The sequence below is a fragment of the Meleagris gallopavo genome, chromosome 17 (genome assembly GCF_905368555.1).
Source record: "Meleagris gallopavo chromosome 17, MGAL_WU_HG_1.1, whole genome shotgun sequence".
In the NCBI taxonomy this organism is placed as follows: Eukaryota; Metazoa; Chordata; class Aves; order Galliformes; family Phasianidae; genus Meleagris; species Meleagris gallopavo.
The window spans coordinates 9,174,323-9,188,446 of NC_139420.1; the positions used below are offsets into that span (position 1 = coordinate 9,174,323).

The following is a 14,124-nucleotide window of genomic DNA, read 5'->3' on the forward strand; positions in this document are numbered from 1 at the left end:
AGAGACGAGTGACCACTGGGTTGGTTTGAGTGTTCCCAAGACCCACAGGATGTTCTGGAGCTCCTGCTGATTTCTGTGGCAGAGCACTGAGTCTTAAATGATTTTTTTTGCTTTTGCCTTTGGCTTGCTGGGTATCTAAATATGCAAACATAGCACCATCATTAGAACTTGCTATGTTTATTGCTGAATTGATGAGAAAAAGCTGTGTGGGCACATAATTCAGATACTGCTTGCCCAATTGGGCTTGTGATTCAAGCACATGGTAAGGACTAATCCTGGGTGTTGGTACATGCTGAGAATCCCTATCTGCAGCTGCCCTGCTTCTGAGAAGTGCTCTGGGCAGCTTTGGCTCCCATTTATCACCTAAGTCTCTTGATACCAACCCTGCTGTAATGTTCTACTCCCACCTGTTGTTTGAATCCTGAAAACATGCTCTGTAACTTCACTAGAATAATTTAAGGCAATTCTCATGGAATCTTTATTAGATGATATTTTCCAGTCTGAAAATATATGAATGATTTTATCCATTTTGAATGGCTGAATTAGGAAATAACTTGGCATGGACTTGATGTTGCGTGAGTATCTTGTAAATGGTTCCTTCTTATGTGATCAACAGGAGGACTTAGAACTGTTGTTTTAGTGGAAGTTTCCTATGGACAGCCACTCGCCTTGTTTTATATCACTTCCACCAAGCCCAAGCGAAGGGGAGCCCAACAGAACTGTCTCAAAAGCAATAAGTATTCCAACACAGTGCTCGGAATGGCTTGGGCTCCTATTCCTCCTTTATGCTCTCGAGGTGCCTGTGACAAGGGGCCAAGTCAGCAGCTGAAGGACAGAGTGTTTTTCAGATCAGACCCCCCTCCTTCCTCTAGGCTCAGCAAGATGTGCTTGGGCTGCTGGGCTGACCTTCCCAGCCAGGGCTGTTGCTAACTGTCACCTTTTGTTTCAGATGGCATCTACACCCAGGGTACCACCCGTTCCCCTTGCTGCAGCATGTTAAAACAGCTCAGATGGCTACAGAAGGCTAAAAAGAAGTAACCTTTTGGAGTCCACGTTAAAACAATGTAAGAAACTCCAGTGTGAACACATAAAAAGATGTCTTTTAGTTTCAAAGATTCATGTTTATTGTAATACAAAAAGAGCATTTAAGAAGCGGTGAGATTTGAGATTCTCCTACTGATGCTTTGATACAATTTGTGTGCGTTTTACTCCCAATTACAATTTTGCTCATCCCCACCCCACCCTAGAAGACATAGCCAATAGTAGTAATTGTGCATTGCAGTTACAGCATCCAACCACAATACATAGTTTATTCGTAATGCATCCTTAGAATTCAAGGATTTTAAGAGTGAAGACAACAGATTGGGGGTCTCCTGCAATGAATGGCAGAGAAGATTCTGTTACACAACGTTACTTATTTATCTTTTTCTGTGGTATGATGATTTCTTTTATTTAAACTAAGATGGAGACTGTTATCACTGTTCTTATTTAAAAGGTTGCCTGCTCTGAGTTCTGTGAGTGTACGTGCTTGTTGTGTGCTTTGGGGGTGAGGGGGGACACAGCCCCGAGTTCAAAAATAACCATCAGTCTGCCAAGGGAACTGTAAAGAGAAGAAAACGTAGCAACAAATGATCTGCCTATATTGTGTGGTTTCAAGGATTCCTTATACACCCAGAAGCCTTCTGCCTTGATTCTGTGCACCCTGCAGCTGCAGAGGCTTTTAGAACAGCCTCTCTTGAAGCCAGTGGGATTTGAAGACTGTGAGAACCACGAAATGAACGTCTGCTTGTAGGTTGGGACCTCACTGAATGCTACGGCTGGATGCCACGTGGAGAATCCTGAGCTGAATATGGAATCTATTCAAGTGCTGGAAAGGAGGTAAGTCTTCTCAATCACTTTAACATTCTAAGCTACAGGCACATAAACAACAAAGAAAAGAAGAAAGAAATAAGTGTTCTTTAAACAACTCCCTCATCACCTTTACCTTCACTGTAGCTCACCAGCCCGTGTTAGTGAATGCTTTGAGGCTCTGTTCAGTATTTCAGGTTCTCCAGTTCTCCAGTGCAGGAAAACTAGTGATCTTTATAGTGTTTCTTCAGAGTTCCAAATTATGAGCAATCAGACCGTGCACTTGGAAAAAAGAGAGGAGACTGCTGCCATGTATTACCTAGCACTCCTATTTTGTGCACTGACACAACAGATTGCAATATGGTATTTCTCAGGTTTTTACCATTTCCATAACATGCTGCTGGGAGGTGTGAGGTATTAAGGATAGCAGAGGCCAAGGTGGGTAACAGCAAAGCTTTAAGGCTGGATTCCAGTTCTAGTAGCAGAGCAGAAAGTAAACAGTAGAGTGCCATAACCCAAACAATATACTTCTGTAGCTAAATTGCACCTCACAGATTTTGCATTGAGAATGAGTATTTGAAAGGAGTTTGTTTTGCTATACTCACTTTCATTTATTACCAGTGTTTAGTATGTGTTGATTTCCTTAATTGCAACAATTTGCTGGGCCGTGACTTGATTCTTAAATTACTCAGACTGATGTGATCCTGGTGGTTTTGGCAGGGCCAGCTCTTCAAGTTTGGAAATACTGAATGATTTTGCTCATTCTTCTCTTGTTTGCAGTATCTGCTTTTAAATTTCTTGCTGCAAAATTGCTTGCTTTTCCTTAAATTCAGTGCTTCAACGATAAGACATAAGCAGCTCTACTACACTAAACTGGCCAGCAGTAGCAGCAGGCTTGTGAATAATGTTTTATTAACAGATTGGTTTAGATGCACATTTGAGAAACATATCAATTAGTAATCACAAAAAGTCAGATTTCTATTTTATTTTAATGGCAAACAAAGAATAAACATAATTTCCCAGCACGTAGCAGGGGGGTTGAAACTAGATGATCATTGTGGTCCTTTTCAACCCAGGCCATTCTACGATTCCATTCTATGATAGTAAAGACTCTTTAAACATGCTTGAATGCTTTGCACTGTTATATGTTTTTCAGTTATGTTTTTCTTCATTTTTCCTGAAGTACAGACAGTCTAGGCCATTTTAGGTAAGGATGTGTCCACTTCCTCCATTAACTGTTCCAACATAATCTTTCTCTGCTGCATTTAATAGAGTAATTGAACTGTGGATTACTTAATACTGGCAGCCGCTGCATGAAAGTATAAATGGGTATATAGTAGAATATACAGTAGGATTTTCTTATTATTTAGACTTATTAGTCTGTATTCTCCTTATTACACCAGGGAAAAACCCAAGTAATAGACAGTAGGGTCCTGTGAACAGACCGGAGAGCAGACAATAGACTCCCAAAGCCTGAATTCTAGTATCAGTACGACTGTTACCTTTGTTTTCATGTGTTCAGTTATATCCATCCTTAAGAGTTCCTGATGAAAAAATACAGTAATTAGCTAAGATAAAGGCAGCCCAATGTGACTTCAAGGAACACAAAAGGGAAGAAAGAAATCTAACTATTTCTATGACAGAAATGCTCGCAGAGCGAGCTTGTATGGGTCTGTGAATGCGGTGGGAACATTACCACTAGTGGAAGAAATGCAGAGAAGTGGTTCTCCTAGTAATTCTTTACCATTTTACTCTTCTTCCTGCTGAGAGTGCGAAATGCTTCATTGGCCTGAATGGCATTTAACATCACCCCTGTGAAATGTGAGAGTTATTATTACAGTGTTTGCTCCTATTTCCACGGTTGGAGAAAAAAGAATGCAAATGACAAAACTGATTCTAATTTGTGCCCTGGGAGCTCAGTCCCAAGTGGTACCCAGGACTGTGAACAATCCAAGGTAATTGCTGTTTGTGTTGTTTCCAGAGGGTCAGATTTCAGTGTTGGTGCAAACCCTGGGTATCTCAGTGGGAAAGGACTCAGATACATGGTGTTAATGTTCCCAATATATACACATTTAATGCTTTAATTGAGTAATATTTGTTGTAAATATGAATAGTAACATAACTGAAAAAATGACTTTACAAAAAAGGAAAGTTAGTTTTTATTTTGTTGTTGTTTTTTTTTCCTCCTTCCTACTTTCAATTACAAGTAAGAGTACAATCAGAAAATTTTTAGAGGGCAATGCTCTGTTGTAACTGAGACACAGGAACAGCCTAACAAGTTCCTCATTATCACTACTGGCAGGATGCAGTTGCATTCAGAAAAATGAATGTTTTGCTCTTTATGATCAAAGGCTGTGTTTAAACTTTGGGATTGTCGGTGATGCTGAGGCTGAACTGTAGCAGCCATTAAGAACTACAGCAGATGCAGAGCGGGGAGTTCTGGTGTGAAAATGCCTTAGGACCCAATGGCTTTAAATTAGAGGTGATCTCCCTCTTTACAATTCTTATTCTGGTACAGAGAATCAGGACAGTGTCCTTCTCATTCATCTGTCAGTTCCCCCTTCACATACAGACAGCCTCCATCATCAGGGTGAGGATGTTTGAGAATAGGAACAGCTGAAGAGCTCAGTTAATGAAGGAGTTTCCCACTAGGTGGTAGTGAAGAGAATCATGTCGCATACTGGTCAGAGCACGTTTTAATTATTTTTTATCAAGGGGAATCCCATGAGGATCTTACAAGCAGAATAGCCTAGCATAGCTCTGAGCTATACTGTCAAAACTGGATCTCTTCATTTTTTTCATTCCTTTTTTACTTATTTCCATGCCATTTGTTCCTCCCAAAGCCATGCAGGGTTGACAGCTTTACTTATTATGTCCTCTCCTGAAAGGTGAAGTGAATCTACATGAATCTATTCTGGCTCTCTTTCCACCTCCATTATAAAGGCATAAAGGCAGAGTTGGATAACGCCATTTAAGCCCTTAGGAGGTGAGGACTTTGCAGCCAGTCCTTTGATCTGATTCTCCACATACTTTCCCATCTGTGCTCTGAGAGCTACATAAAAGAAAATACAATATTTTTGGATGCTGCTAGTTTTGAAATACTTTGACAGGTCAAAGCAGTGCATCAGTCTATATCAAAGACACCAGACAGAACAGCGGTTTTGGAAGGGCTTTGTAATGTCAGAGTACATTCTCACTGAAATTCAGAGTAAAGCTCCCCTGTAGGTCCAAAGCAAGCACATACAAAAGAGATTATGAGAAAATTATCTGGGGGGATGCAGGCTGTGCTCCCCTTTAGAGTAACACAGGTGCTGGGTCTGCAAGGAGGAACACATTTCTCCTTGAATTCATCCAGCTACTCTAACGTAATGATAGACCAAGCTTGCAAAATCATGTAGTAGTTTATGCACCAACCCTGAGATGCTGGAAAAAAAATTATACTTCAATAGCTCATCAGCTAAAAATCACTTGTGTCAAATTAATGTGCTGTAAATTTTGCAAGATAGAAATTGGAAGCGTTTCAATAAACAGGAATACTGTTGCTTTATAGATACCAATCTCTGTTTTACAACGTCTCCGGGGGGGAAAAAAATGTTGAGTATCAAGACAAGGTTGAAACACTTGTTTATCTTCCTCTGTGTTGATTCAAAAGATGGGAGAGGTTTTTTCTTTTGCATTCATTGTATCATAATCACTGAAAAGGGATGAATATCCTTACCCTGGGATTGCATCACAGCAGAGCGAAGATTTCAAATTATTTGTCAGCTTTCTAATTGTTACTAAATGTTGCATTGCTGGGACAAGGAAGGAAAAGCAAGGGGATTTCTCCAGAAATTCGAGCTTGTTTTATTTTCTAATTTGAGATGGAGGAAGGGGGGGAGGAAAAACGATGACTTCCACCAGAAGGGTCAGCTCGGCACTGCTCCCTCCAGCTCAAGGCTCTGTGACTCATCCTGCTGTCCGTGCACCACACGGCAGAGTTGAATGCCTACAGAGATGGGCAGCGGGGTGGTGGGCGAGCTGTGGGAGCAAAGAGAGGCGGTCAAAGAGAGGAGAACATCTCGCAAGGTAACTCAACCTGAGCCGGGCTGGGAGGAGATGCTGGGACTCCTATCTAACGGTGCACCCACAGGGGAGCCAGTGAGCCTGTTGGTTACCGTGCTTTTGGTATTCCCCCCTAGCTGATAAATCCAATTTCAAGCGGATTTTTCTTAGCGTTGATCATGTCAGCAGCTCTGAACTCCTTCCTGCCCGCGAGGCACAGAGCTGTGTGACAGCATCCCAAAGCTGTGGGACCACTGCAAGAACCCTACAGAAAGCAGAACGGGGAGAATACGACTTCCTTCCACTTCCAGAGCAGCACAGTTTCGAATACAAACGGAGCAGAGAAGCCTCCAAGGCGCAGCACCAACTTACTGAAAGCAGCTGAAGCGAGGGGCCAGGCGTTCCCTCCGTGCGACGTGTGCGCGCACCGCGGTTCCCTCTTTGCTGATGGGGAAACCGACCGAGCAGAGCTGGAGCCAAGGCACAGCCGAGAGAAAATTCACGCTTCGTCTAATGCTCGAATTTAAGAGCCACCTTACCGGACCCTTTGTATTTCGGCACAACCCAAAGCCTCGGCACAAAGCCCATCCTTAGCTCCAGAGCTCAGCACAGCCCTTTCTCGGGCAGGTCAAACCCGGCTCCCCGCCCCTTTCCCAGCCTTCACTATTACCTGCCCGCCCGCACAGTCGCGGCGCGGCCGGGCCCGACAACCACAACCACCACCACCTCCCGCGGCCTCGAGCTCTCTCCCCGCGCGTGCGCGCGGCGGCGGCACGTGAGCGTGTTGTGGGCACGTGATGCCGCGCACCGCCCGCCCCCACGCGGGCTCCGCCTCCGCCGTGCGCGAGCGCGAGCGCGGGTTCGCGGCGCGGCCTGGCCCGGCCCGGCAGCCGCCGCCCGCCCCCGGCCCGCCCCTCGCTGCCGCCGCCGCCGCCTCGCCGGCCATGAGGCCCAGCCGGCGCCCGAGCGCGGCTCCGCGTCGCGGCTGCTGAAGCGCCGCCTCGCCCCGCCGCCGCCACCACCATCGCCCGCTCCGCCATCCCCTCCCCGCCCGGCTGCGGACCCCCCCTTCGCTCCCCTCCCTCCTCGCGGCCGCCGCCGCCGCCATGTTGGGCCGCGAGCCGCAGCGGGGCCGCCACTGAGCCCCGGAGCTGCCCGGCGCGGGAGGAGGCGGCGGAGGAGGAGCGCGGGGCCCGGCCGGCCGCCGCAGCCATGGCGGAGCAGACGTACTCGTGGTGAGGAGAGGCCCGGGGGGGCTGCCCGGCTCCTTCCGGCGGTCCGGGGGGGGATCGCGGGGCGGGCGGCGGTCCGGGCTCGGCTTCGCGGCGGCGCTGCCCTCGCGGCCGCGCTCGGCTTCCTGAGGCGGCCCCGCCCGCGGGGGTCGCGCTGTGCGGCGGCGGCGGCGGGGCGCATCGCCCGGTGACGATGGGATGCGTGCGGGGAGAGCGGAGCGGGAGGGACGGAGAGAGAGAGCGGCTCCTGCGGGAGGCGCGGAGGCGGAGGGCGGTCGCCTTGTCCTGGCGCGGCCCGGCCCGGCGCTCAGCCCGCGGAGCTCCGTGTTTTGGTGCTGCCGGGGATCGCGGCCGGAGCAGCCCAGAGCGGTGCGGTGCTGGGTGCTGCCGGGCTGGGCTGGGGGCTGCGGCGCTTCGGCGCTTCGGCCGCCTTCTGATTTCGCTCAGCGGTACCGTCCAGAGTCGTTCCTTACGGTTCTGTAACAGTCGGGGTATTCTCGTTCAAAGCGCGGAGTTACGTGTCGGCTGGTGACCTTGGTGCGTGCTGAGCGTGGAGACGGCACTGCGTGTGCAGGAGCACTTCCATCCGCACTTCCATCCCATCGGCTGCGGAGGCCCTTCCTTGCACTTTACAGACCTGGAGAGCCTGCAGGGATTTTTGTTCTGTGCCTTTGGAGCTCATCGCTGCTGCTTCTTCCCCACAGCCCACACGCGTGGCCCCTGTGCGTTTCCCTGGGCTGGGGATGAACGCTGCTTTAGGCTGCGTGTCCGGAGGTGCAGCAGAGGCTGAGGTTGTTTGCTGCTCTTCAGGGGGGATTGCAGGAGCCTAGAGCTTTGCTGTGTGTTGGGCTGGGAGCAGCGCAGGCCGCGAGGCCTCCATCCATCCCTGTGCGCTGTGCTTGTTGTGTCTGAGCTCACTGACGTGCCTTTAGTTCTGAGGTTTCTGTCACATCGCACAGAGAGCTGTTGGCTGGGGCTGCAGAAGGAGCAAAGGCCCAGTGCTGTTTGGACGGAACCTGCCCAACACTCATGTGCTCAGCTGTGTGTTTTACTGCTTACACTTCTAACAACGGTCTCACGTTTGCCTATTTTTAATGATGGAGGTGCAGCCTTGCATGCAGCTGGGTAGTGCTTTAGTGCTCTGGGTGAAATGTGCATGTTTTGATGTCAGCTAAGGAAAGCTATACTTCAATGAAAGAGCTGTGCAGGGCTGTGTGTGGCAGTTGGTGCTGTCACAGGGCTGTGAAGCTGGCAGGATTCCTCCTGTCCGTTTGCTGGACTGGATCCCTCTGTGCTGCAAAGCTGTTCTCAGAATGCACGCTGTGTGCCTCGCTGTAGCTGCTGGGATGGTTACACTTTGCTACAGGTGTCATATCAGGTATTTGGCATCACAAAAAGCCTTCCATGCACCTTGGTTTGTGCAGGTGTAAGCTGTAGGTGGGTTAGATGGATTCCTCAGCAGTGCTTCTGTGTTGTCCATAGCGTAGGCTCAGTTGCCCCCTTTAGGAGTAGCCACCAACATTCAGCATACAGTTGCTGTAACTTCGTAATGGGCTTGTTGGCTTCATTTTGTGTTAGAGATACCTTGGAAAAATGTGCTGTACCGAGCTGTGATCACTGACAGGAGCATTATAAACACCTGCACAAAGATGGCCTTTATTCAGTGATTGAGGTCTCCACTAGCAATGTTATACTGAAGAGATAAGAACAAGTTCTGATTTTATTATTGTTTTGTATGTAAACATCTGTGATTTAAGGTGTGTTTATATTCTTAATTACCAAGTGCAGTTGATTGCATGTATTTTCTTGTATTGTGAGTTAAGGAGGAGGTAGCTACACTTCTTCGCTGCGCCTTTCATAAATACATCGTTTGTCTTCTGTCACCATCCTTGCGTGTTGCTTCTTGCAACATCTTCTGGTTCTTTTTTTCCCCAGTAAAGCCCACACCTATAACCATCTGCACTTTTATTGAGATCCTTTTTAATCTCTTAACTAGACCAACGGAACCAGTATTGCAGATATAGGCGTGTGTTATCCCTGCTGGGAGGAACTACTGAGAATGTTGCTGATGAAAATGAACACTGTCAGTCTGGAAAAACTGATCTTAATGTGAATTGTGGGATAAGTACCGGATGGGAAGGCTCGTTCAAAAGATAGGCACTTGTTTTCTTAAATAAAAAGAAAGGTTTTTGAATAAAATACATGTCAGTAGTGAGTAGTGAAATTTCTTTGCCAAAAACCTGTGGTGGTAGGAGCTGTATGGCACTGCTGTTACGCAGAAGTGTGAAGCACAGGGAGATGTGGCTGCTGCATCAGTGATTGCTTTTGGTTTTCTGTATTAAAAGAGAGCTGAAGTGAATTTTCTGCAAGTAGAATGGGTTTGGAGAGGAAAGAGGCTGTGGAGTACCCATTTTCTTGACTTCCTGTCTGTACTCCAGCAAGGAAATGGGACTGGGTGGTGACAAAAGTTACTGCTGCAACACAAGAGGTGAGCATGGGGAGAGCTGCTCGCCCAGTGCTGATGTGTGTGGGTGGACAGGAGATTGGTGAACGGTGAAGGTTTTCTTTGCAGGCACCCTATGGCTGGAAATACCACAGTGGGTGGGTAAGGAAAGTGGCAGTGCTGGGATCACAGTGCTGGGATGGCAGTGCTGCACAGAGCTTGGGTCTGCCTCGGTCCCCAGTGCCTTGCAGTGATGTTTGTGCACTGGATCCAGCTTGGACAGCATGGCAGTGGATGGTGTTTGTTTCAGTCAGTAGGTGTTGGTGCTTTCCCTGACACCCTGTCCTTTTTTTGTTGTTGCCCAGTCTGGCAATAGAGATTGCTTTGTTGGTTGTTTTTTTCTCCAAAAGATTTTCGCAGCTTCCTCCATATGTGAAGTGTGAGAATTCAGCTCTGATCCCCTTACAGTTTTCATTTTTCCTTTCCCAAAGCGTTCCCTGAGAGCTGAGTGGATTGCAGTGTGTGTGAGCCCATGGCTGGGGGAAGCACAGCACCAAGTCACTGATCTCCATCCAGCAGAACTCCCTTGTAAACACTCCACGTGGAGGAATGCTCCTGTCCTGGCCACCAGCTGTTGGGGATAGATTTGGAAACCTCTCTACCTTATGCAGAGGGTGTGGGAAATTCAATGTAACGATGTGTCAGAGTAACCCATAAAGCTGCTGGCTTCTGGAATAAGCATCAGCATACAATGCCATCTTTGTTCCTGGGAGAATTCCTATCGGTTGTTGTGAACAGCCCTTCCAGGATCTGGGCTCTGAGCTGTCAGTGCATTTAATGGTGCAGCGTGCAACAGAAACAGAAGGAATCATTCACCTGAATTTTCAAGCTATTGAACTTCTGAGGAGAGCTGTAAAGGACACGGATGAATCTGGTTGTTTGTGCTTTTCCAAATGCAGTGACTGTATTTCCTAAAATCTGGAAGAAGAGGAGGACCAGTTGTGGTGCTTTGATGTGTCTGAGTTAAACCATGTCATTGTTTGGGTGGTGTGATGTATCATCATCTCTCACATAAGTGCCACCTTTGTTACAGTCTTTATTGCTCTCGGACATTTTATAACCATAAGCAGGAGGGGATATTTTGCAAAGGCAAATAATTGACTCAGGCAAATTAGTCAGCCCAAGTTAATTCAGGTGCCGATTGGATGAAGTTTCCAGGAAGAAACAAGGCAGAAGTTGGTTAAAAGAAAAACAACTTGTGCAGGTTTTCCTTGTGGTGTTGTGTTGCATTGGTGTAACTGGTAAAGGTTAGAATTTGGAATGATTTGGTCACTTCTATGGGCTGGGTGAAGCAGAGGGGAACGCAGGCTGGCATGCGGGCTCGGCTGATCGAGCAATCGAGCTGACTTGGAAAGGTGATGATTTAATAAGCTTAATGGAGCGTATGTGTCATTACAGCTCTTCCTGATCCCCCTTCTCCCTCTTTAATTCTTCCAAGAATGCTGACATGGGTGACCCTTTCTCCTGCATCTCTTACGTGTGGTGTCTGTGGGTGGAGTGCTCTGCTGTGCCCATTGCTGTGGGAGCGCCGCTCCTCCTGTCCACCAGCACTGCCACCACGAGCTTGTCCTGCAGCTGGTTCACTGTGCTCTTATCAGCCTCGTCAGATTCTGCTGAGTGTTTCTTAGGGACAGGTCTAAGCCCCAGGTCCTGCATGTGCCTGGGTAGGCTGTGTGTCCAGGTGTGCCATCAGTGGTGCGGTGTGCGGGAGAGGTCAGCTGCCATGTTGGAAAGGCGTTCAGTTACTGGTAATTCATAAAATAGAACAGAACGTTCTTAATATCTTACCATAACAAATATTCTAAAATAATGTGAGGTAGCTTCTTCTGAGTTTGTAACGAATTTCTTTACTCCGTACATTGTTCTAGCAGAAGTTCACAGAGATAGCTGATGGTGTTCCACTGAATCACAGAAGTTTGGGAGCTCCTTGCAGATACCATTTCCTCTGTCAGTAGTGCCACAAATAGCAGCTGCGTGTTGGGACATCGAGAGCATTGTTAGAATAGGCTCACAGCACAGCCATGTGTCAGCTGGTGAGTGGTCTCACTGTGTGGACTCGGTGCAGCGGTGACACACACAGCATTGCGGGGGGTTTCCATACAGGCTCAGCTAGCAGCAAGCATGTAACTGTAGGGCTTATCTCTGCTTCAGTTGTTACTTGGGTTAGCAAGTTCAGCTTACTCCTCCTGAGGCTGCACATTGGGCAAGAGCAAAGTGCTGGAGCTCTGTGCTGCTGTGCTCAGCAGGATGGAGGTGAGCAGAGCAGTGGGGCTTTGGCTGTTCTGGTGCCTGTGGCACTGAGCAGCGTGCTGCCCTTTGTCCTGTCGGGCACCTGGCCCCACTTTAAAGCTTGGTTGAGATTTCTTTGGTCACTTTTATGGTGGGTAGAAATTCAATGTGAATTCTGAATAAACACTGTAGTGAGGATAAGCCAATGGGATTTTACCCATGAAAGCTCTACCAGCTGTCGGTACGGACATGTTGGATGTGTGCGACCAAAGCTCAGCATAGCTGTGACAGGAGAGCAGCTTTTACTGTTACAGTCACACCACTTTCAGTGCTGTGCTGTGATTTATCACACCAGCATCTGTGTCAGACCCATTTGGCAAGATAAAATAGGTGTAACGTGACTTCATCATGTTTAGTCAACGGGAAGTCCATTTTCTAGGCAAGTATTAGTTAGCTCAAGGTGAGGTTGGTGAAACAGCAGGATGCAAACAGCAGGATTATGGGTGTTTTTTAAGCCAGTATTGCAAACTGGTGAGGTGAGTGTGTCTCACTTTCTAGGTTGGAAGGTGTAGGGCCATGGCAGTGCTTGTGGGCAGCTTGGCACGGCGGGGGTGGTTTGCTGCTGCCATCGTGCATCCCACACCTGCACCCACAGTGCTTCTCCATGGTGCTGCAGTGGCAGGAGGCTCTCAGAGGGATGTTGTGATCTCTGTATGGGTCTGAACATGAAGAGGAGAACGTAGTTTAAAGAGCTTTTTGTCTTGAAAAAGGGAACTTTAAAGCTAAATGTGAAGAGCTGGACAACTTTTAGTTTTCGATGAACTTGACTGCTTTTTAAACAGCTGCAGCTGTGAGCAGTTACAGATGGTACAGATCAGAAGGATCCTCTTTATCATACTTAAGTGCCTTACAAGACCCCCAGTGTTAGTTTTTCAACCAGTTATCTTTTTTTTTTTTTAATGTTTTTTGCAGATGGAGCATAAAAAAAAAAAAAGCTTCCATAAAGCTAAATCAGAAGATGAAAAGCCTCCATAAAACAGCACTACTTCTCTGCAGGGTGCCTTACTGGAAGAAGTTTCAGGACAGTCCCAAAGCGCTCTCCCTAAAGAATGTTTCCACTTCTGTTGTTACAAACGAAGTTTTTCAGACATCAGGCTAGAATTTGTTGAAATCAGTCTCCAACTGCTTTCTTGCTGCCTGATTTTTGCATGTGCAACTGCAGTTACTGCCTTAAACCTTAAGCAGGCAAGTGAGTTCATGTACTGTGCTGCTCTTGCATCCAGTCTGTAAGACAGAGACCAGACTGGGGCCAGTTCTCCCACACCTTCTCCTGTGCCTGTTGGTGTAGTGGTAAATTGGCTGCCTTTGTTCCTGCTGGCCTCTGCCTTAATGGGAAGCAGCAGGAGCTGCACGCCTGCTCTGCTGGGCTGGCTGTGCTTTCATGGCTCTTTGCACTGCAGGAGGTGTTCTCCTTTCTGCAGGATCTGGCTGTTTCCTTACAGCATCGCTCTGACTTGGTGTCCCCTGGGAGCTGCTGTCCCATAGTAAGCCGACCTTGGTACTCTTTGAGCTTTGTCTCACTCAGGAATGCACTTTCAGTATTACTACTGAAGATTGAAGATGCCTTGGTGCTAATGGTGTCAAGTCATTCTTCTATGGATTTCTTTATGGAAATGGCATTTAATTCCACCCGTGCAAATCATGGTAATGTATGTGTCTTAATCCCATACCGTGTGGTAAATCAGCCCATCAATAGTACACAGAGCTGCTCGTTCTCTATGACAAGGTCATGCTGATCAATTTGACTTTGGTTTTAGCTTGTTGGTTGGAAGGCCTAATTGTTAAATGCTTTGTTTAAACTATTAGTCACCAGTTTTGTTTTTTTATCTGACTTCTGAATACCTTTCGAAGAAGAGTTTGGATTTCCAAGCACATAATCAATAAAATATTGGCCTAAGTGTGAAAAGTATGAGCTATTGCTTTATTTTGGTATTTTAATTCAACAGTGGGTTCCTTTTCTATGACTCTAGTGATAAAATTAACATTTTTTCCTGATTAGAGATCCTATAATATTTTGAGAACTTGATTAAAAAAATCTAGATATTCTGTGTATTTGTAACTTTAAAGAAATAAAGAAATTGCTGTGTAAATTAAACCTAGACATGTATATATCAGAATGGAAAGATGTATTGTGTCCTCCACAAAGCATTCAGATGGATATCCTGAGAGGACTGCCCAGTGCCTTTGTGCAATGGGTCCTGCATGAGT

The 14,124-nt window shown here is 47.0% G+C and overlaps 3 protein-coding genes across 15 annotated transcripts in view; 2 read left to right on the forward strand and 1 right to left on the reverse strand.

Moving 5' to 3' along the window:
• The window catches only part of C17H12orf43 (chromosome 17 C12orf43 homolog), a 28,169-nt gene extending 22,772 nt beyond the window's left edge, over positions 1 to 5,397 (forward strand). Inside the window, exons 7-8 of one of the 3 annotated variants that reach the window (XR_014887042.1) lie at positions 950 to 1,064; positions 1,658 to 5,397. The gene's annotated coding sequence lies outside the window, so the exon portion shown is untranslated. Of the gene's footprint in view, positions 1 to 949 lie in introns of all 3 variants that reach the window. The other 2 variants (XR_014887043.1, XM_085238611.1) reach the window with 2 other exon arrangements.
• Positions 5,398 to 5,670: 273 nt separating this feature from the next.
• Positions 5,671 to 8,106, reverse strand: LOC116217268 (uncharacterized). Of its 10 annotated transcripts, none has more exons than XR_014887038.1 (4): positions 6,563 to 8,099; positions 6,265 to 6,336; positions 6,006 to 6,157; positions 5,671 to 5,868 (listed from the first exon to the last, which is right to left on the reverse strand). XR_014887038.1 is itself a non-coding variant. In XM_085238604.1 (4 exons), exons 1-3 carry the CDS (start codon positions 7,104 to 7,106, stop codon positions 6,026 to 6,028), a joined length of 774 nt encoding a protein of 257 aa, XP_085094730.1. In that variant the 3' UTR covers positions 5,671 to 5,868; positions 6,006 to 6,025. The 10 variants fall into 10 exon arrangements, 6 of the variants coding, with proteins under 6 accessions (XP_085094730.1, XP_085094725.1, XP_085094729.1 ...); XR_014887041.1 differs by having other exon boundaries at positions 7,123 to 8,055; XR_014887039.1 differs by having other exon boundaries at positions 6,265 to 6,362; positions 7,123 to 8,050.
• Positions 6,992 to 14,124, forward strand: part of SPPL3 (signal peptide peptidase like 3) — a 46,612-nt gene continuing 39,479 nt past the window's right edge. For both annotated transcript variants that reach the window (XM_085238590.1, XM_085238591.1), the window contains exon 1: positions 6,992 to 7,127. In XM_085238590.1, the coding sequence (XP_085094716.1) occupies positions 7,105 to 7,127 (23 nt within the window). In that variant the 5' untranslated portion in view covers positions 6,992 to 7,104. The remainder of the gene's footprint in view (positions 7,128 to 14,124) is intronic.